The following is a 22,376-nucleotide window of genomic DNA, read 5'->3' as shown; positions in this document are numbered from 1 at the left end:
GTGCGTATTAAGACACTTATAACAGCACACTCGTGGTCCTACAGCTGTATAATAGATTTCAGTGATATTTATATAGCTTAGGGCTTATTAAAAGCTGCATTACGGCTCTGAAAACTACCATTAATACGCAAAGAGTGATATAAAGGTATATTTGCTACGAACCTATACAGCTTTAAGGGTTATCAAATGCTTTAACCGTTATAAGGTCTGTTTAGTGGATAAAATTACGCCATGTGCTGTATAAGGAGGTAATTGTGGACTTTTATTACGTTGACTTATTAAGGGAGCACAAGTGAACTATTATGAAGCTAATAGACGTATAATGGAAAACATGTGGCACATTATACAGCTTTTCGCTTAACATGTTTACCGCTAAGCAGCTTTTATTACGCTGACTTTTAAGGGACCACGAGTGAACTAATATGAAGCCAATAGACGCATAATGGAATACCTGTGGCGCATAATACAGCTTATCGCCGAACGTCTTTACCGCTAAGCAGCTTTTATTACGCTGACTTTTTAAGGAAGCACGAATGAACTATTATGAAGCCAATAGACGTATAATGGAACATACGTGGCGCATAATACAGCTTATCGCTGAACATGTTTACCGCTAAGCAGCTTTTATTACGCTGACTTTTAAGGGAGCACGAGTGAACTAATATGAAGCCAATAGACCTATAAATGAAACATGTGGCGCATAATATACTGCTTATCACTGAAGATGTTTACCGCTAAAGCAGCTTTTATTTTGCTGACTTATTATAAGCGAGAACGAGTGAACTGTTATGAAACCAATAGACGTATAATCGAACACATGTGGCGCATAATACGGCTTAGCGCTGAACATGTTTACCGCTAAGCAGCCTATTATACTACCATTGAGACTGTGTGTATAGCGGCTATTTAAACGTTCACAAGATACCTTATACTGGAATCAGTTATGTAACGCTGCCATACATGACCCAAAAATTTTTTATTAAGCTATGAGCTTCATCACATCTGATATTTGAGTAATTCTAAGCATTTCTAGCCTGAAGTGGGGGGGAGGGTGGGGTACAAAGACGGCCGCCACCCGTCATCTTTAAAAAAAATCTATTCTGATCCTGGTGGGTACTACGGCAAGTTTGGTATCATTTTCGTATAAACCAAAGACGTAGAATTCATTGCTGATATTTGTTTTTTTCAGTTTCATAGTAATTTTACAAGAAAAACGTAAAAAGGTGAAAAATTTGGTTGGAGATTTTTGCTACGCGGAGCCGAAACTACAAAAGATAGAAAGTTGAAATTTGCACACTAGATTACATTTATAAAGTGTACAAGAGATAAGAAGCGATTTTGAGAAATTCAACCCCTAAGGGGGTTAAAAAGGGGATGAAAGTTTGTATGGGGTTCAAGTTTTATTTTAAGCTAGGAATTTGAAACTTCGTAAAACGATATATTATTAAAATACAAGAAAACTAATTTCAGCGTTTTTGAAAATTCATCCCCTAAGGTGGTGAAAAAGGGGTTGAAGGTTTGTATGGATATCAAAAAAATTTTCGAACTCGGGACTTGAATCTTTGTATTTGGGGATATTATTAAAAGACAGGAAAAGTAATTTCAGCGTTTTGTAAAATTCATCCCCTAACAGGGTTAAAAAGGGGTTGAAAGTTTGAATCCATTACAAATCCGAGTAGACACACATTTCTTATTGCCTCCCAGGCTTGAAATGCTTAGAATTACTCAAGGAACATATGTGATGAAGCTCATAGCTTAATAAATTTTTTTTGGGTCAACTTTATAACTGCTTCCGCTATTATAACTGTTTAGAGGTTCACTAGTGTATCGAAAGAACGACTTGGAATTTATAGTGGTTCACTTAAGTATCTTAATCAGATATATAACAGTCGTATGCTGCATATTAGAATTTTAACGGTTCACGTTGCTTTTTAACATTGACCGCCATTTTATTGTATATAACCTACAAAATTAAAATTACTTTTCCAACTTTTAAGGGCAACAATAACGTTTTGTGCATGAGTTCTTAACCTAAATCATTAGTTTAGCACTTCCTATAACGTATTATTAACTTTTTATCTCATAATTCTGTCCAAACCACTAAAATACTTTTTACACAATAGCTTATTTATATCATTAATTTAAATAAATCCTGATTATTTTCGTGGCGCATTGAAATTTTCTTAGATAATGTATATATATAATGTCAATAAACTTGCATTCCCAAACATCTTTCTCACATTAATATATAAAAGATCATGTACTAACATTTAACTAAACACTTTAACAAAATGACTTATGGTGTTGTTGCGCTAAACGTTTTTGCTTCAATATAAATATGTTTTTTTAAGGCAGAGATGTAAAAGTATGTTAATAATTATCTTTTATTCAGCCCAACGTCAATCTTTCCCGGTATTAGGGCGCACATGTGACATATTAACTGAATAAAGGGTAACTGGTGGTCTCTTACCCAGTCAATATACACCTCTTATAACTCCTGTTACCCCTTATAATTCCATTAAATTGCTGCTACAATGCTCTTAAACAGCTATGTGAACTTAAGGCTGCATAATTTGTGCCCATTTAAGAGTTATAAAAGCTGAAAAGACGCTTATACAGCTATTATGCAGCTTTTATATTCCAGCTTCAAGCGTATTCGTACTTCATTATGCGGCTGCTATACAGCTAATCTGTGCTACTTGGGAATTGACGTATCTTAAAGTTCGAATTGGGCCGTTACGCTCTTACAGTTCGTTTTTTTAGCATTAGAAATACGGTAAACAATCTTGATGCGTCTTTTAATTGAAAAACACATTTTAAAAATAAGTTATGGCAAATATGTAACAATTATGAATCTAATACGATCATTTATATTCTTTTGCTTTTATAAGTAATAGTTACTGATTTTTAAAAAGCGTTATTCAATTAAAAGACATGTCAAGATCGCTTACCTTCTTTCAAGTTCTTTCTAATGCTAAAAAAACGAACTAAGTACTTGCGCCTAATAAGGCCCACTTTTAACTTAATTTTTTATTTTTTTCATTTTTGATATGAACTTGCAATTTTGTCTATGGTACTAACCAAACATGGGCGAGAAATTTAAACTCATTTACACTTATAAAAGTATGAAATTTTGAAATTGAGCAAACTTTAAAACTGGGCCTTATTAGGTGCAAGTACCATATGATAATTAACTAAAGTTGTGATTAGATAATATTCCTCTTTATTCAGCTTAAAGTGCTAGTTCACCGCCGATGCCTCCGTACTCCGTATATCACAAAACACATTGAACAACCGCCGTTAGCGCAACCAAATCACAAGTTATGAAGGAGCTATAATATCACGAACCGTAATAAGTGTGCTATATTACCAACCGGCCGGTTTCTGCGCTGTTCATATTGTGGTACCTACTTACTGCCTGATTCGAACTTTCTTTTTCTTCTTCTTCTTTAAGTGCCTTCTCCATCCCGGAGGTTGGCGACCTTATGTCTATATGCCATTCTATCAAGTCATGCAAATTAGTTTCTCTGAATCCGAACTTTAAGTTACGTCAATTAATTGATCTAGAAACGATGTGTCAGTATCAAAAGTGACGTTTTTGTTTGAAGAAACGTTACAAGTTCGAATCCAGTTTTGTTACCTTTTACAAAGTTTAGTTATTCTTATATTACAAGTCAGACGAACCCGCAGCCATAGTCATAAAGCCGCTCTCACACAATTGCCGTTACGCTCTCGATATAAATTTTTACGTAACAAATATCTATGTCTAGTACAGTGGTTCTTAACCTTTTCAGTCCGGTCACCCCTATGACTAACTAGGGAACCTGATTTTACCCCTCCTCCCAATGGTAATAAAAAATAAAACGTGTACGTTTGTTGTATTGTTATAATTAGGTTAGCTTATTACCCCCGTAAAATACCAGTTTTACCCCCACGGGGGTAATTACCCCTAGGTTAAGAACCACTGGTCTAGTAGGAGTAGGTGCTAGTTTTCGTTGCTAAAAATTATTTGCTATTTCATTGAATTTTTTTATAGGAAAGGGGACGACGACGTCACGTGACCATTTCTTCCCATACAATCGTAATCCTCATTTTTCTCTTTGGATGTTAACATTATACATAGAGTATTGTTACGATTTTTTATGTAGATATGTTAACTACAGCTATGCTTTGTATGGGATCAGTTGTAGGCTCCCAAGTTTAATAATATCTAATCAAGAAATTGAAAAAAGTATATAACGAAGGGCATAGCTACACCTAACCACGTACTTACACCAAATTATGTAAACATATTTTCCATAATATCCAGGGAGGAAAACGCATACTAATTGTAAGTTTGTATTTGGTGTGTATGAAGAGAAGCTGCTAATGATATAGGCAACATCCATAACATTCAAACGGTCGAATTGGTCTCCTTGGTAGCCAAATTTGAACACGTCCCCTCCAAAAGTTTTGCCGTAAAATTAGGTATAAACCTCAGGAAGATCACTCAAACTTGTAAGAGGAATTTATGTTTTACGGTGAAAAATCACCAGACCGGCGAGCAGCATACGAAATTGGTTAGAATGTAGGAATATTTAATAGCTACTTCTTAGGTAGGTAGTAAATATTCCTACTTTCACCTTCTGTACCTAAACTATCTACTAGAGATGGGCCGAATATTCAGCATTCGGCATATTTGTATTCGGCGGAATTATTCGGTCCAAAGTGCCGAATAATCGGTAAACGCGCTGTAAAACCTTCTCCAGAACTTTTCAAGTACTACCTTAATTTGTCGTTACTCGTTCCGAATTTCCAGTTTTTCGCACTTGTATCGTAATGATTATTATAGGTCTCTGGGCGGCTATTGAATTTCGGCAATATCAAATTTATTGATAGGTAAGTACTGTTAAGGATGACTCACGCTCCAGCAGGCGTCCGTGGTATACGAGTAATATACTCCGCCTGGTACTCTCTTCCGACCACGTGACTGACACAAGCTACGTCATCAATGTCATCATGCGACAGCGCTATAATTAGGGAATGCTCGCGTTACTGAGTTTATATGGCGAGAACCGGGAATTCCCGGTTCCGGTACTGTATGTGTATAGAAAATCAGTACCGGGAGCACTCCCTATAGCTATAATTATAATTTGACGACCGGTTTGGCCTAGTGGGTAGTGACCCTGCCTATGAAGCCGATGGTCCCGGGTTCGAATCCTGGTAAGGGCATTTATTTGTATGATGATACAGATATTTGTTCCTGAGTCATGGTTGTTTTCTATGTATTTAAGTATTTATATATTATATATATCGTTGTCTGAGTACCCACAACACAAGCCTTCTTGAGCTTACTGTGGGGCTTAGTCAATTTGTGTAAAAATGTCCTATAATATTTATTTATTTATAATAGTATGCAAAAGCGCTATACAAAGTGGCAATGTTATTGTGACGTAGGCTTGTGTCATTCTAGGAAGAGAAGACCATGTTTTATTAGACTATGGCGTCCGACATGTCATTTTCTATGAGGTCTGATCGGTGATCACGTGGTGCTTTCTATAGAAAACGAAGCTCCGGAAGCACGGCCCGGTCTAACGTGAGTCATCCGTGAGTTAAAAATAAAACCCTTAGAAAATGCTTGATTAAATTTAATATTCCTATTTCTCCCCCTAGTTACATTCATTAATCTTAACAGAATGCCTGTTCAAATTCCCCAATTCCGCCTCAAACAACACATCATTGATAGCTTTCTCTGCCAATAATCTTTGCATCGGTTCCATTTTGTCCAGCTTCTGCGACCAAATGTGCGCTAGTGACCAAGCTGTAGTGTGCTGTAAAGATTGGTGTTGATTTCGAGCTGTTGAGAGAAACGCTTGACATGCTTCGCTTTTGGTTTGTGTTGTTATGCTATTGTAGTTAAATGTTTCATCAGTTTGTAGTAAAGGATTTTGAACTTGTTTATACATTGGGCTTTGAACTGGTAGAAAGGCTGGTTGACTGGTAGAAAGGTGGTCGTCTTTGGTCTGTGTTGTAGGTGATACGCTGTTGTAGTCGAAGGAATCGTTGACGGGAGACATTGAAAGATGTAGGCGCTCCGTTGTTTCTGGTTCTTCGCATTTTACAAACACATCCACTGTCTGAGGGCTCTGAAATAAATTAAGATGTTGAATTTGTTCGAGATTTGGCTAAAAGAGCTAGCATCCAGACCGTAACATTAAAAAAATACTCTATTTGGATTGAAAAGGTAAAACCTATGCTGGCGCCATAATTAAGTAAAATCCCAAGTAGCATGGAAGTGTCGGCAACATCAATATAGCAGCCAATTAAGAACTTAGAGTGATTTAAGGGACGTATAAGAGTGTCAGAAAAGATTTAAGCTGTATAAAAGGTACTTTATAGACATTATACAGCTCAAGCTGTATAAAATCATTATAAAGGATTCTGCGGAAGCATGGGGTGCTTTATCAGAATATAAAAAATCTACTATAAAACTAAAAGTGTTGTGAGAGATTCCAAGCTAATTCTATCGTAAAAGCTGTATACAGGCTGTATTGTAGTAACACTTGGCACTTTTAGCTGTACATAAGTATCTGTCAACTCCGTTTTAAAACATTAAGTGTTGTGAAACACTACAAGCTAATTTTATCGTAAGAGCTGTATACAGGCTGTATTGTAGTATCACTTGGCACTTGTAGCTGTACAAATGTATCTGTCAACCCCGTTTTAAAGCTATTTCTTATGGCGTAATCTTACTCTCCTATAAGAATAGTAGTTGTATAACTTCTGTCTGTAAGGGTATTATAAAACCAAATGAATAAATGGCAGCTATAGTACAGCTTTTTTCTGTATTACTGATAGAGTCGCTTATAACAATCTTTTGGCGTAATTTTACACTCGTATAAGTATAGTAGTGTAATAATTTCTGAAAATAAGTGTATTATAACACTAAAGGAATATATGACAGTTACAGTACAGGTTTTTTATTTGTTATACGGATCTCTAAAGAGAATTATAACTTATGTACGGAGAACCGAAATACAGCCAAACGAATACAAATATTCTATTATAAAGCTGTTTTAATTACAAAAGCTGTAAAAGACACTCCATTTATTACACAGCACAGCTACTAAGATTATAATGCTCTCCAACTATCCTGTAGGCTGTTTAAAAATTGTCGCCATTTTACAATAAAAAAAAAACGTATTTGTAAATATAATTAAAGAAATACTTGCAAATATTTAGCAGACTAACGCCGTGTTATGATTACCAGCTAAAATAAATTGTTTAGCCTTAGAATTAATATTTATAAATATTTTTGATACTCTAACCTTAAAAACAAACAGTAACTTTACCGATTTTTGATATTTTCCTTATGGTTTCTCTTTGTTATTTTGCAGGCGCGTAAATATTTTGCCAGAAAAGATACACAGGTTCACAATAAATAATAATCGGCACTTACCAATAATGTAATATTCCATTCAAGTCCTGTATAATATTTACTTTTACTTTTACCATCCACTATAACACTTTATTGTCGCCATTACTATATTACGAATTAACAAGATTAAGACATTTTAGTTTCTTAAATGATTATTATTCTCTTGTAATTCTTTCTTATAACTCATTTAAAACTTATATTCTTATATCGTACTTATAAGAGATTATCTGTAGTGTTAAGGTTTCCTGTTACACCGAAATATAGCTGTAATGCAGCTATTATGCAGCTTATGTATTGCTTATACAGCTACTCTACAGCTCTAATAACGCCAAAGGCTGTATAATTTGGGCCCTTTTTTTACTTATAAGGGCTGTATAAGCGCTTATAGAGCCTTTGTACAGCCTAACTGTACAGCTTATAGTATACAAATAAACTTTAATACAGCTTATATACAGCTTGCAATGCTACTTGGGATGCACCGTACGGGCAACCCCATTGAAATCCATGAGTGAGATTTATTTTTAAGTAAGTAAGTACCTAGTTATTATTAGGATTAAAAATTTGATCGTAGCAGTAGTTAAGGGGCTATGGTTAGGCTTAAGTATCTGGCCGGTCCATAAGTTTAGTTTCCACTAAAATCGTCAATGGGGCATTATCTATTATGAAAAGGGATCTTATTGTAGATGGCTCTTACGCCGCACAGCGTCGAGCGGCATTGTATTTATATCGGAGCATCGTTAATAATGGCGTAAGCACCATCGACAATAAGTTCCATTTTCATAGAACGTTACATATAACATATACTTACCTGTTCAGTGTAATCTGGCATCTCCGTGTCATACAAAAAACTAAGCAGCTTAAACGACTTCGACCTTGGCGTGTAAACATCCCCGTTTCTATGCGTCTCCGCAATCCTTCTCAACTCCCGCCTATAATTCGATCTCAAACTGTTTATTTTCTTCCTCACATCATCCACCGTGGCATTCGGCTTGTATCTTTTAAAAATAGTCAATAACTTATTGTATCCTTTCTGCCTTTTTAGTTTGTTCGTGTAATCCGTATGCTGGGAGTTCCATAGTTCCGAGAGAGTCTCGAATTCGGTTATAAACTGTTCGTCAAGCGTAGGTTTTTCCGCGGGCAGCGTTACAAGCGCGTCCGTCTCCATTAGCGGCCAAGCCTCGACTGACGCCAGCGCCACCGCGATCTGATCATGCGCACAAAATCGTGATTACGATCGGCGCTCGTGACGAAATAGCCCATCAATCAAGCTGTCAATCAAGATTGATCACAATAGATAGCGCGAGGCATTCAATTTTGAACTGACTATCTGCGTCAGTTGATTAGGAATTATGATCAATAAACGTTGTTATTGTTAAATTTTATATGATGAGACAAATTCGCTATTGTATGCCGAACTTAATGTCAACATTTATTTAATTCCTCCCACTAGTTTCATTACATAATAATAGGTATTTTTAGTTACAGATATTAAGAAAAACCAACTCCTACTTTATTTTATTAAGACGTAGAAGTCAAGTAGGTGTAGTAGAAGGTACCTAATAATAAAAAAGTCCTACAAGGCCTAAAAATTATAAACTTTTTTTATATTTAGGTAATAATTAGGTAAGTACTAAACTAAGTAAGTAGGTCTAGTTATTAGGTAAGGTACTTTAATGTTTAGTTTAATTATTTTGTTAATACTTTTATTTTTTTACAATTATAAATAACAAAAATAAAATTTTAAGGTACTTACTTATTATGAAACGTAATAACATAAGTACTGGCTTTTTATGATCAGCCTTACGCTCCAAGAAACCTCGCCTTAATATCCCTAACGCCGATTGAAAGTTCCCAACTGCTAAGCCGAGTTCCGCGGGATTCCCCGCCAACTTCAGGAATTTTAAAACATTTTTATTTTTTAAATGACGCCGCGGCGGTACTTGGCAGTTCGAGTTCTGCCCTCCTAAACTATAAAGCGGCATGTCAAAAACAAATGAACTTGAAAATTGAACTTACAGGTTAAGATTTTAAGGTGCATGTTTGCATGAAAGTTCTATTGAAATTACTGGTTTTGAGCGTGACAGTTCGAGCTGGGAGTTAGCTCTTTGTTTGAAGGCGGTTTAAAGGTGCCGGGGCTTTAGTTGGGTCTATATTGCCGATGTTTAACTCTTATAGGGCTAAGTTTATGTGAACTTTTGCGGCAAGTAAAAAAAAAAAACTTTGAATTTGCAGCAGCTTTCAGCATTTTCAAGTAGCACGATTTGAAACTTATTGTTGGTAGCGTTGCCTGTGAGTCACTTGCCATATTTTTTATTTTAACCATTTTTAGGGTTCCGTACCTCAAAAGGAAAAAACGGAATCACTCGTGCGTCTGTCCGTCTGTCACAGCCTTTTTTCTCGGAAGCTACTGGACGAATTATGAGTCTAACACCTACTTATATTCATGGTAGGCACCATATTGACGAAAAACTTCGCCTAATTTCATGTCCCAATGGTAAAGCGTTTAGTTCGCAATTGAAAATGTAACGCATGTTGGATTCTTACTTATTTCACTTATTACCATGACATAGGGTTGGCATAGGCACATAAATTGGGTACTTTAGGTACTTAGTCGGTCCACGCTAAGTTTTCATGACAGTGCTACGACTAAAGTACCTATATGTTACCTTGAAAACCAGTTTTCCCTTGTATGAAGTTATTTCCAAAAAGCCCAAGCTTACGTTCGTGACATTTACAACCAATGCACTTACATTTCCAGAAAACACTATTTCAAACAATTATTGCATCAATGTCGCATCCAACTTACACTTATACAGTTTAATAAACAACCTTAACACTAACACATAGAGTTTAAATTTGAGCAGACAAACGATAATATAATAGTCATTCGATTTTCGAACACGGAGCAATCGAAGAGGCGTTTTCCGGGCAATGCAAATTGTGTCGCGAAACAGCGATAGTAGCTGTCAAAGCCAACTGACACTTTTGAATGGTTAAAAAGAAAAAACACCTTTAAGGCCGGAAGTGCTAGTGCGAAACATGTCGGATTCCTTTGTTGCCCGGTAGGTGCAATCAAGGTGCAATAGTGGCATGAAAATTAGAAAAAGTCTCCACTAGACTGTTTAGAACTGAGAAGGCAATTTTCACATGCACCTTTGATCAGGTATTGAAATTGTATTAATCAATTTTCTTTCAGCTATTTTTCGAACTTTCTTGTACAACGTCATTGTGATAAAACCGGCCAAGTGCGAGTCGAACTCGCGTTTCTAGGGTTCCGTAGGTACATAAGTCCGACTCACGCTTGAAGCACATTTCTAATAGGTTTTCCTGTCATCTATAGGTAAAGAACAATTGTGTATTTTTATCAAAATTTTCAAAAATGATTATTTTTTGGCTATTTTCTTAAATAACTTCGAACCTATGTATTTTAAAATTATAAAAAAGACATGACCATCTTTGGGTCACTAATTTACATACGCGTACCAGTCATGACTCATAAGACTCAGGTTCTAACCGAAACTGCCTATTGTCTTATGCACACGCGTATTCAGCGGCACGTCGTGTTTGCGGCTCGTGCCGCGGCCATTACAATAATTCAGGGCATATCGACGCCATTAGCTAACACCACAGATATCTATATACATGGTGTGTCTGACCATGGGGCTTTAAACCCAGGGCTTGATTTTACTCGCTAAACTGAGCTACTTCTAGCAATGTACAAATTGCAGAACATTCCCAAAAAGCGGAAACGTTCTCGAGAATGTTCTCAGAACATTCCTGCAACATGGAAATTATTGTTCAAACAAGAGAATATACTTGAAATAAAGTTTAAATAGGCATAACTTAAAACTAAATGTTCTTATGCATATATTATTGTCTATTACAGTTAGCTATTTTGTTGATGTGATAAATTTACCAATAAGTTGCTTAAATTCTCACTGTATATCAGAGAACATTTCGACTTTCGACAATATTTTCCAAATTTTTTTTTTTGTTTTATTAGAATCTAGAGGCCTCTATCTCCCGCCATGCCAAATCTCAGCGCACTCGGACCAACTTGAAAAAAATTAAAAAAAAAGTCGGCCATTTTGATTTTTTTTTAATGCAGATTGTTTTGTCTCGGAGCCCTCTATGACATTTGGTCGAGCACCCCCCACCTATCACGCACCGTTTAAAAGTTGCCATACAAAATAAAAGTGGCCTGTTTTCCCACAATCGTAGCATTTTTTCAAAAAAACATTTTTCATAGATGTCTAGGGGACCCCGAGATTCCGTGACCAAAATTTCAGCGCGCTAGGACAAAATTAAAAAAGTTTAAAAAAAATGTCGGCCATATTGAAAAAAAATGGCGGCGTCAAAAACTTCCAGGGTCCCTCTATGACATTTGGTCGAGCACCCCCCAGCTAAGGTCTGACCGTTTGGCCGGGCCGTCATACATTTTTCTGACCGGAAGCGGACGACCAAAAGTCGGAATTTTCTGGGGGTAAGGACTACACCTAAACTATCGTGAATATTCATGGTATAAACAACGATAAATAAATAAATTCTCGTTCTCGAGAACATTCTCAGAAGTTACCGAGAATTTCTCATGTGGAAAGTTTCGCAACTTTGGAAAGTTCTCGTGCGTGCATTGCTAGCCTACTTCTACTATGGGACCAACCCTCAAATCGGGGAATTTTTTTTGGCTTTTCCATAGAAAACGTCGACATTTCTGATCAGCCAAAATGTATGAAAAAGTAAAAAATTATTTCGGGATTTCGGGGTTGGTGCCATAGTAAAAGTAGCTCAGTTTAGCGAGTAGAATCGAGCCCTGCCGGCCTAGCCAAGGTTACAATCGCTATCGCTTCGACATCGAAAAGCATTATGTATCTCTATCACTCTTCCTTATTAGTATGACAGTGATAGTTGCGTTTCGTTTCGAGCGCTACAGAGCGTAAGCGATTGGCATCTTGGCTACGCGGCCTGGATTTAAAGCCCCATGGTCAGAACACACACTGTATAGGAACTAGGAATAGGAACACTAAGTGCCTGTCCAAGGCTGCCTTTTCCACTAAGGCGGAGATGAGAGGACTCTATAGTTCGTTTTTTTTAGCATTAGAAAGAACTTGCAAGAAGGTAAGCGATCTTGACATGTCTTTTAATTGAAAAACGCTTTTTAAAAATCAAAAACTATTACTTATGAAAGCAGAAGAATATAAATGATCGTATTAGATTCATAATTGTTACATATTTGCCGTAACTTATTTTTAAAATGTGTTTTTTAATTAAAAGACACATCAAGATTGTTTACCTTATTTCTAATGCTAAAAAAAACGAGGTATAAGTATGCAAAACGTTCAAGTTCATAAACTAGACCAAGTGCGGGTAGTTCAAAAAAGTCGGGCAGCTATATACTCTGTATCTTTGTATTTCAGTAAAAGTAAACAAAATCTACCCTCAAATGGCTGCTTAGCCAGTTGAGGGTAGATGAAAACATTACATAATCAAATTATGTCTTTTTAAGTTAAGTAGTTCAGTGACTGATCCTGGCGGTTTTGAATTTGGTTGGTTAACCAATAAATGTTCTAAGTACCCGAAAAATTACAAATTGTTTCTATACTCTTATTTAAATACCTAAAGATACAGCCTATAGAAGATGTTGATGTCAACTTTAGCCAGTCCTTCTCCGAGACCTCGGCTTTTTATACTAAATAAGATAGGGCCACTTACGCCATCCAGGGTAAGCTGGTTAACTGGTTAAACTTGGAGTTACCAGTACAATTTAACCCCGCGTTAACGATTAACTCCGAGTTAGTGGCTAACCCTTGGTGCAAGTGGCCTTTAAAGTGCATATCATCATCATTACCTCAGCCATAAGATGTCCACTGCTGAACATAGGCCTCCCCCTTTTTTGGGGGGTGAATGCCATAATCGCCAAGCTTGGCAGGCGGGTTGGCGATCGCAGTCGAGTACACCGAATTTGGGGGACGCTGCTGCCCGTGCACCGGTGGTCTTGGACGTGGTTTAAGGACATAGGTACCCGGGTCCTGGACGTAGTTTAAGGACATACCCGGGTCCATAAACGTCAAGTTATCTTCGACTGGTACGAAGTCTAACCAACTATGTGTCTATGGTCGGCTAATACCGACAAATGACGAATGCGGTGCCGAACGCAAACACGGGAGTGTTCGTCATATTGGTACACCGATAATAGGCGATCATGGAGATTGATATTGATTTGGTATGGGATAATAGCATGAATCTTGGATATACCTGGATCTGGCATGAGTGGTGGGGGTAACTGACAGAACGAGATAGTCTTATGTATCTTTCAGTAGGAGTAGCAGAGAAAGCGGTATTATTGCTTGTCCTTGTCACAGTCTCACTTTTTGTTTGTTCCCCACCTTTTTATTAGTATGGAGAATGGTGGGTAACAAATGAATTCGACCAATCACAGTGTCGCATTTGCGTATGTTTTGTCCCTCACGGAGGCACGCGTATACCACTTCTATGCGATCCTACCTTCTATGGATAATAGCTATGTGCAAAGTGACCACAGTCATCACGTCCCTCAGTCACATAGAGGTACAATAATATAGAGATGACACGGAAGAGGGGCCAAATGACCGAACGAGATGCACTTATGGAAATTTCAGTAGGAGTAGCAGAGAAAGCGGTATTATTGCTTGTCCCTGTCACAGGTAGTATGGTTTATGGTGGGCAACAAATAACCCGACCGAATTACGTAGATTGTTTTTGGTATGTTGTGAGGAATGTTAAAACATGTTTTTAATATTGTCGCTTTGCGTATGTTTTGTCCCTCACGAAGGCACGCGTATATTATAGCTCATCTATGTAATATTAATCAAATAATACTTTATTCATGTAGGCCTAGCAACAAGCACTTATGAATGGTATGTTGGTATTACATAATATTTATATATTATCATAATGCTAAATATCAGAGCAATTTATTGATGTTAATATTATTATACTGATCTATTGATCTGAATAATATTGGATAATTATACTGATCAATTTAATACTAAGAATCTTACCAAAAGATCGTCTAACATAAAAAAATCGTTAAAAAATACTAGTCTAGAATGTTTCTAGAATAAAATCTGGGTAAACGTCAAAAAAAATATTAATATTAGGCGATTTTTTCGGCTTTCGGCGGCTGGTAATACATATTTAGCCAATATAAGGTGACTTTCACCTTATATCGGCTCGACTGTACTCGTCCTTGTTACTTCGAAACAAAAATGTAATTTGTTTGTCAATATATTGTCATTCCATTGTACTAGAACAAAGACATCCAAACATCCTAAAATTCGAAATATCCATGATTTTCCGACACTGCTTTTAATAAAAGTCTTCACTAATCTAGCCTTTATGTTCATACAAGTAAGGTTGTATTTTAAAGAAGTGATACAACATTTTTGAGAACCTATAGACAAAACATACTGGCCTAGTATAAAATGAGAGGATTTCTGCGTAGCTAGATTAATATAAGATTGACGACCACATAATGATGTTCTTTAGTTTGCTGGCGCAAAAATGCCTCACACTTCTAGTCGTGGTGCCATTAGTATATTACTTGACCTCTTATTATTCTGGGTCACAAGATAGTCGGATAGATATACCAGAAAATGCTGATCTTGAGAGTGGAAAGTAATGTGGAATTAAGAAGAATCAAAATCCATCAAAATATCTTAGCAAGAATAGCTAGCTAGAATATGGTAGCAAAGCAAGATCTTATGGCTATGTTTTCCATGCATTTCAATCGGCATGCAGTACGGATATGATGGTCGTATTTGTCTACGTGACAGCGTGATAAAACGGTGTCCGTCTCTTTCTATCCCGCAGAGTTAAAAAGTGACAGTTGTTTTATCACTTGGATAAATGTGGATAAAGCGATCCATAATAGGGTTGCTGGGATGGACAATATTTACATTTTCATTATTATTTAATATGTATGTAATGTCAATATTAATGTTGATAAGAAACAAGAATAATAAATACATCGGAAGACGAACACAAACCTCCACAAGGATCTTCACAACGACTGGTCGTGCGCTGCCTTCATCTTCAGGTCGTCGAACGGAAATTAGGCGAAAAACGCCCAGAGCTGAAAGGAAGAAATGATTCGCGAAGATACGAGGGAGAGAGAGAGAGAGTGAGATTCTTTATTTGTGATAAAGTAATAGTAATATGCACTTTTTGAGGTGGGGAAAAAATGATAAACTCGAGACAGCGATCACGTGACCGTAACGTTTAGAAGGTCACTCATTTAGATGGCATTTAAATCAATAAAGAAAAACTCAATGACATTACATGAAAAAGGTTCTAATCTTGTACGGGTTGAAATACGAGGATCTCAAAGTTACATTCTAACTTTATATCACTCAAATATAATTCAATAAAGCTACATCTTGGTGAAATCCCTTATAAAAGTGAACTCTAGTACTTGTGAATAAAACTCAAAATATCATGACCACATATATTTAGATGCGAGGTCTGCAAGGTAACTTTACAATTTCAATTCGAATTTTAAACAATTAACGCTACAAATTTGAATTTTAAACAAGCTCACTGACCAGCAATTTTGGAACTAAAGTTTTTCAATAGTAAGGAGGATGGGTCAATTATACATAGTGCGACAGACATTTTGGACTAGTCATTGAGTTTTCACTTCTGTCGGCACTCCCGGAGTGGAACCCGTTGTTTTTTTATAAATAAAAAAGGTTAAGTGGTACTGCATGGCTTTATGACTATAGGTAAATTACAATTCTCTTGAGACTAAATTTCACCCCATACTTACAGCTCAGCTCCGTCACTTTTTTTGGGGACAAAAAACATCACAACGAAAAGAATTTTGACCCTGCTGCTTGTACATATGCCATTTGTTCTATATCGTCGGCCTAAATCGCAAACCTGGTAACTCCATTTTAAGGAAATTAGTAATTGCTACCTTGGACAACAATACTTATAGTCGCAAACCTCGTAACTCCCCCGGAGGAGTTACGAGGTTTGCGAATTAGGCCGACGATATGTAATCTAAAATAATACTTATGTTTAGTTATAATATGTATGTAAATATTAATGTCGTCAATAAAATCTATTTATAGAGACGCCTGATCATCCTAACCTATTTATAGTTAGAAGGACAGGTTTATTTTATATGTGGACGTTTATACGACAGAATTAAATAATAGACAATAGAGATGGTTGTCAGCTACATCCTTACAAGCCTACTTCATTTTTCCCCACAACACCCGACCCGAATTAGATAAATAACAAGTTGGTAGCAACTTTGTTATATTAGTTAGCGCACAGTTTATATTTCATTAACAGTACATTGGCTTATATTAAATACTAGGCCTCGTCCAATATAAAAATTTGCATTTCGACAAAGATAGACGTGAAAAATCTAACAACTATGAAATTTTTAGACATTTTATTTCCCTCTAATTAAAATGAAAAGTAGAGTGACTCAGAAATGTTAGCATCCGGTTTCACCCGCATCGCATAACAAGTGGTGAAACCAGATTGGTTTAATTGTAACAATTGTTGTTTGCATTAAGTTTGTGCCAAATGTTTAGTCAATTACTTGCTGATATTGATATAATTTTTTTCAATAGTTATTTTACTTAATCATGATCAAATTTCCTTTACTATCCCCGTTTATCTACGGCGACGCAACTATGTAGAATCAGAGGGCCCTACCGCGAAAAACGAATAATTTCGTGATCTGTCTCACGGCCTGATTCTAATTGCGTCTAAATGTCAATAATTTCTGTTTGTCAAATAAAAATACACTTTTGAGACTGACAAATTCGATCTTTAACGTATCGAGACCTAATTTTAGACGTTTATTAAAATTAGAATCAGGCCGCCACTATCATTCATTGCATATTCGAGCTAACTAACAATGTAATGTAATTAACTAACTAGCTAACTAGCTATTAGACTGACCGCTTAAATGAGTCCTCGCCTGAGCGGTACGGGGGCGACGGGGTAGGACGACTAAGGGTGGCGGGGAAGGTGCGGGCGGCAGGCGTACGGCGGTACGACTCATTTAAGCGGTCGATCTATAGCTAAATAACAGGCACCTAACAATTTCGATTTAGGCGTAGATAACATACTGGCCACGTTACTTATATTGCGACCGCGGGCCCCCATTTGGGCAGCCACGTGCGCTAACTAGCTAACTTCCAGCGCTCTATTTCTGTTTACTTTCTTTTGTGCGGGAAGTTTTCGTTGTTTGCCGTTCGGAGCGGTCAGACAAAGTAACTGTACTATTGAACACAGCGTGACCGCTGACGGACTATGTAAAAAGCATCATGTACCTTTATGGCGTTGACTTAAGGTTCAATTTTGCCTAGCTTGTGTAAGTAAGCTACACGCGTACCATCATAGGAATGTTGTTTTCAGAATGATCTTACCTCAGCTCTGGCAAAGTACAGTCTGCTGCGGAAATAGTTGACCCCTATGCATAGTAGTTTGTAACTCAACTATCTCGGCAGTTAACTGTACAATACCCTATTCTCTTGTTATTCGTACGTAAATATTTTATTAGGCATCTTTTATCATACTACAGTATTTTAATGCATAGAAAACATCCATAACTCAAGAACAAATTGCATATGCGTGCACGTTGTACGCAAATAAATGCCCCTACCGGGATTCCAACCCGGGACTTCCACGCGTACCTATTGGTAAGTTAGGGTCCACTATAGTTCCTTTTTTTTGCATTAGAAATAAGGTAAACAATCTTGATGTGTCTTTTAATTGAAAAACACATTTTAAAAATAAGTAAGTTACGGCAAATATGTAACAATTATGAATCTACTACGATCATTTATATTCTTCTACTTTCATAAGTAATAGTTTTTGATTTTTAAAAAGCGTTTTTCAATTAAAAGACATGTCAAGATCGCTTACCTTCTTGCAAGTTCTTTCTAATGCTAAAAAAACGAACTATAGGCTATAGAGGAGTAGGTACACTACAGGGCGTCTTTTTAAACTTTTAGCTTTATTTTGCGAGGTGAATCTATACCTAGGTATGTCATGCTGATCAACTTCGTCGCAAAAAAAACTGTTTCGTAAATTATGGCAAATTGAAGTTTTCTAGAGTTAGACCAAGAAAAGTCTGCAGCGATTTTGGTAGCCCATGCAGTGCAAGTGTTATTTATACGTCATAATTTCATAGAAGTTTGACGTTTAAAATAATGCTTGCAATGCGTGGACTATCAAAATCGCTGCAGACTTTTATTGTTCTAACTCTATGAGAGAACCAAAACGTTTTCGCAGTTTCGTAGCGTAGTCCATAAAAAATTGCTCAGTATGACTTATATTATTAGATCTAATTTCAAATCGAAAACTGAGGGTGTATCGCGAAAATACAAAATATTTTCGTTATCTGCCTCTCTATCGCTCGAATAGGTAAGAGTGATAGAGACACGAATAACGAAATTTCGATTTCCGATTTTCACAGTAGGTATCTGTATCGGCAAGTATCAGAGCGGCTATATACCTAGGGTTGCCAGATGGTCGGGATTTGGCGGGATTCTCCCGATTTTTAGCATGTGTTCCCGATTCCCGACAAAGTGTAAACTGTCCCGAAAAACAGCTTCACGTTATAAAACAATAATTTCAAGTTCCGAACTGCCGTCGAGCGAGCGAGCTGACGTATTGCCAATAATGTAAAATATCGTTGTATTTAATACAATTACTTTAATTTGAATGTATTTTTTTTCCCGACTCAAGTCCTAAAATCCCGAAAAATTTATATTGTTTCCCGATAATAGCGCCTTTCAATCTGGCAACCCTATATATACCGCGAAAACCGAAATTCGCAAATTGCGGGGATCTTTCTCTTTTACTCCAATGAAGGCGTAATTAGAGTGACAGAGAAAAATCCCCGCAATTTGCGAACTTCGATTTTCGCGGTTATAGCCCAGGGTCCATACTAGGTTATAGAGGAGTTGAGTACAGGGCGTTTTTTTAACTCTTAGCTTTATTTTGAGAGGTGAATCTATATGTCATACTGAGCAACTTCGTCGAAAAAAAAACTGTTATAACTTATTACTTAGATATTAGATCTAATTTCAATTTGAAAACTGAGGGTGTACCGCGAAAATACAAAATATTTTTGCCTACTTACTCTCTATCGCTCGAATAAGTAAGAGTGATAGAGACACGAATAACGAAATTTCGATTTCCGATTTTCCCCGAGTAGCCCCGGTCTGTATTCGGCAAGTATCGGGTAACATTGCAGCCGCATTTCATTTCGCAGGGGCCAGTGACTGAAGCGGTCCGCAAACATCTGGAGGTTTACAGTGTAACGGTATTGGATTGGCTTGTCAAGTCAATTGCGTTCGAAATTCAAAAGTTTGACCTTAAAGTATATGACATTTAAATTATCATCATATCTTGTAGCTATATTTTACAACACCTGGATTCTCTGAAAATAATGAGTTTTTTTCTTTAAAGTCTATATGTCCTCCAGTGCACTAGAGGGTCTACCGCGAACTACGTTTGACGTGTTGCCTCCCTGTCACACTTAAGTACGAATTTACAGGTGCGACAGAGAGAGCCCTTAGGGATGCGGCGCGACCACGCAAGGTCACCTGAAAACAATCGACGCGCGTCTCCGCTTGTAACATGGCAAACCTGCATGTACAGCCACCGCGCGCACTGGCCGGTTGGAAATAAAAAAACTAAGGGTACTTATCGCCGTCTTTTGTTTTTTCTTCGTAAAATTTTCCTTTGGAAATGTTGTCAGATATGGCACAATTCTGTAATTATTATTTTAATGCGACTGTATGATTATAATTAGTGATAAAGTTTAATACTAGGGCTGCCACTAATGCAGGTAAAGTTTGTATAATTGTATATATAGCATTAAGTTTAGGTTTATGTTGAAATTAAACCTAATCCAAGTCTAATTTGTACGTAAGGTACGTCACTGGTTCTCGTAACGAAATAAGGCTTGGGTTAGGTTTCGACCACAAGTCTAAGAACGTACGATTGTTCCAGCCCTTTCTTCTACCTTTAAATTGAAGAGCTACTTAATTACTGTTGCTGCTTATTATTTGGACGTTTGCTGCTGAAGCTTTTCTCTACCCACGGACCTCGCTGAGCCTGCGTTGCCAAAGCTGACTCCCGCAACCGCGGCCTCATAAAGTTGATCGTACGGTTCGACAAAGAATGGGATGCAAGAACGCTAAGGCCAGTGACGCTATTTTATTGCTTTAGATTCAAGTACTGACGGAAATTAGTTTATTTTATTGTACATATTTTCATATTATATTGTTTACTGTAAAGAACTTGGTTTTCTTTTACCGCTCTAGCTAGCCGGTTACAGAGTTAGCGAGTTAATGAAATTAGGTTCCAAGATCATAAGGATGTAGTAGTAGTATTAAACTCTTTATTGTACAAAAAGACATATTAAAAATAACATACAATTAGCAAGAAGTACAAACGCGAACTTATCCCTTTGAGGGATCTCTTCCAGTTAACCTTTTGATGTATGAGCCGGGGTTCGAACCTTCCACCTTCAGTTCAGCATCCACACTGCCTGTAGTGCCTTCAATATTCCAAGCTGGTTTTACGGACTCCATTATCTCGGCCAGACACACCTACTCATTGAAAACGTTCGGAAACCTAATCCCAACGCATCGGCCATGCGGGCTTAAGCTGGCAGTGTAATTCTGATTACTTACATGCGCAGTCCAGTGCTAATGTGTCCAGTATAACCGTACCGTAGCAATGCGGCCGATTAGAACGTACTTACATTTTGATATTTAAATGATGTCTTATAATTCATTCGCATGTGCATTTCGCTCATAATTTTATTGTCCGTATATACAGTATGTTTTCTGTTACAGGAGCAATAAATTAAACTGTAGGCTGTACGCCTCAAACTGACCAACATTTGTTCAGCAACTTTTGAAAATAACTCTTGGTTTGTTTTTTATTACACTTTAAAGTTTATTCTAAGACGCAATCTATTGCAAGTTGTGTGTTCATGTTTACAGCGTGACAAGCAACGTCAAACACACTGATGTCAGCGTTTGAAGGCAATATTTATTTTGTATGAAAAATAGGAAGTCTAAAGGATTCATAATTTTAAAAAGTTGCTGAACAAATGTTGGTCAGTTTGAGGAGTACAGCCTTTAGTTTAATTTATTGCTCCTGTTACAGGAAGCACCCTGTATAAGTAGGTAGGTACTTATTGGCACGAGGGAGACACATGGGCGAATTATAATAAAATTACATACCTACATCATTTAGAAGTCAAACTTTAAGTTTGAATTGTCCTCGAGTTTCCTCATATCATATTAGATTTCTTACTAATTATTAACGGGTCCCAGTGTTTTAACCGAGAAACAATATGCCTCTCTATCATAACAGCGATAGAGAAGTAAATGAACGATTATTCAATCTCGAATTACCCGCGTTCGTTAAGCGTTTGGATGAACACTGGGCAGCCGCAAATGAGAGAAGTTTTTGAACGAACTCCGCTAAGTCCAGCGGCGGCCAGTTGTACCATCGCCCACACTGCTAACTATACATCGGTGGACCTTATGCCTTTTGTAATAAGGTCCAACCATGTACAGTTAGGAGTGTTGCTGTTTGTACTTCATTTAGAGCTTATGGTTGATCTGACGGTCGGAGTTTTATATGTATGAAACCTCGCTTCATCTTATCTAATCTTAACCTGGTCATTATACTTAAAAATGAAAAAATCTCTTCCGTCGTCGTATCTTCATTCATGACTGATGAATGTTACGACTAGGGAATACAATCTCGATCTCGTAATTCCGAGATCTTGCGAGATCTCGCACTTATTATCGAGATTAAATCTCGCTGACAGGAAATCTCGATTTTAGCAATCTCGGTCGAGATCTCGATTAATATTTTCGAGATCCCGAACGAGATTTAAATATTGATTCGTGTGAATTACTCAGTT

General features: G+C 37.0%; 1 protein-coding gene across 1 annotated transcript; it reads right to left on the bottom strand.

Moving 5' to 3' along the window:
• Positions 1–5,648: 5,648 nt before the first annotated feature.
• Positions 5,649–8,582, bottom strand: LOC134670552 (uncharacterized). Its single transcript, XM_063528361.1, has 2 exons — positions 8,226–8,582; positions 5,649–6,125 (listed from the first exon to the last, which is right to left on the bottom strand). The coding sequence occupies exons 1-2, from the start codon at positions 8,580–8,582 to the stop codon at positions 5,649–5,651; spliced, it is 834 nt and encodes a 277-aa protein (XP_063384431.1).
• Positions 8,583–22,376: the final 13,794 nt, after the last annotated feature.

Source organism: Cydia fagiglandana, chromosome 14 (assembly GCF_963556715.1).
Source record: "Cydia fagiglandana chromosome 14, ilCydFagi1.1, whole genome shotgun sequence".
Lineage (NCBI taxonomy): Eukaryota > Metazoa > Arthropoda > Insecta > Lepidoptera > Tortricidae > Cydia > Cydia fagiglandana.
Note: the sequence above shows the minus strand (reverse complement) of the source record. Positions and strands in the feature narration are given on the sequence as shown.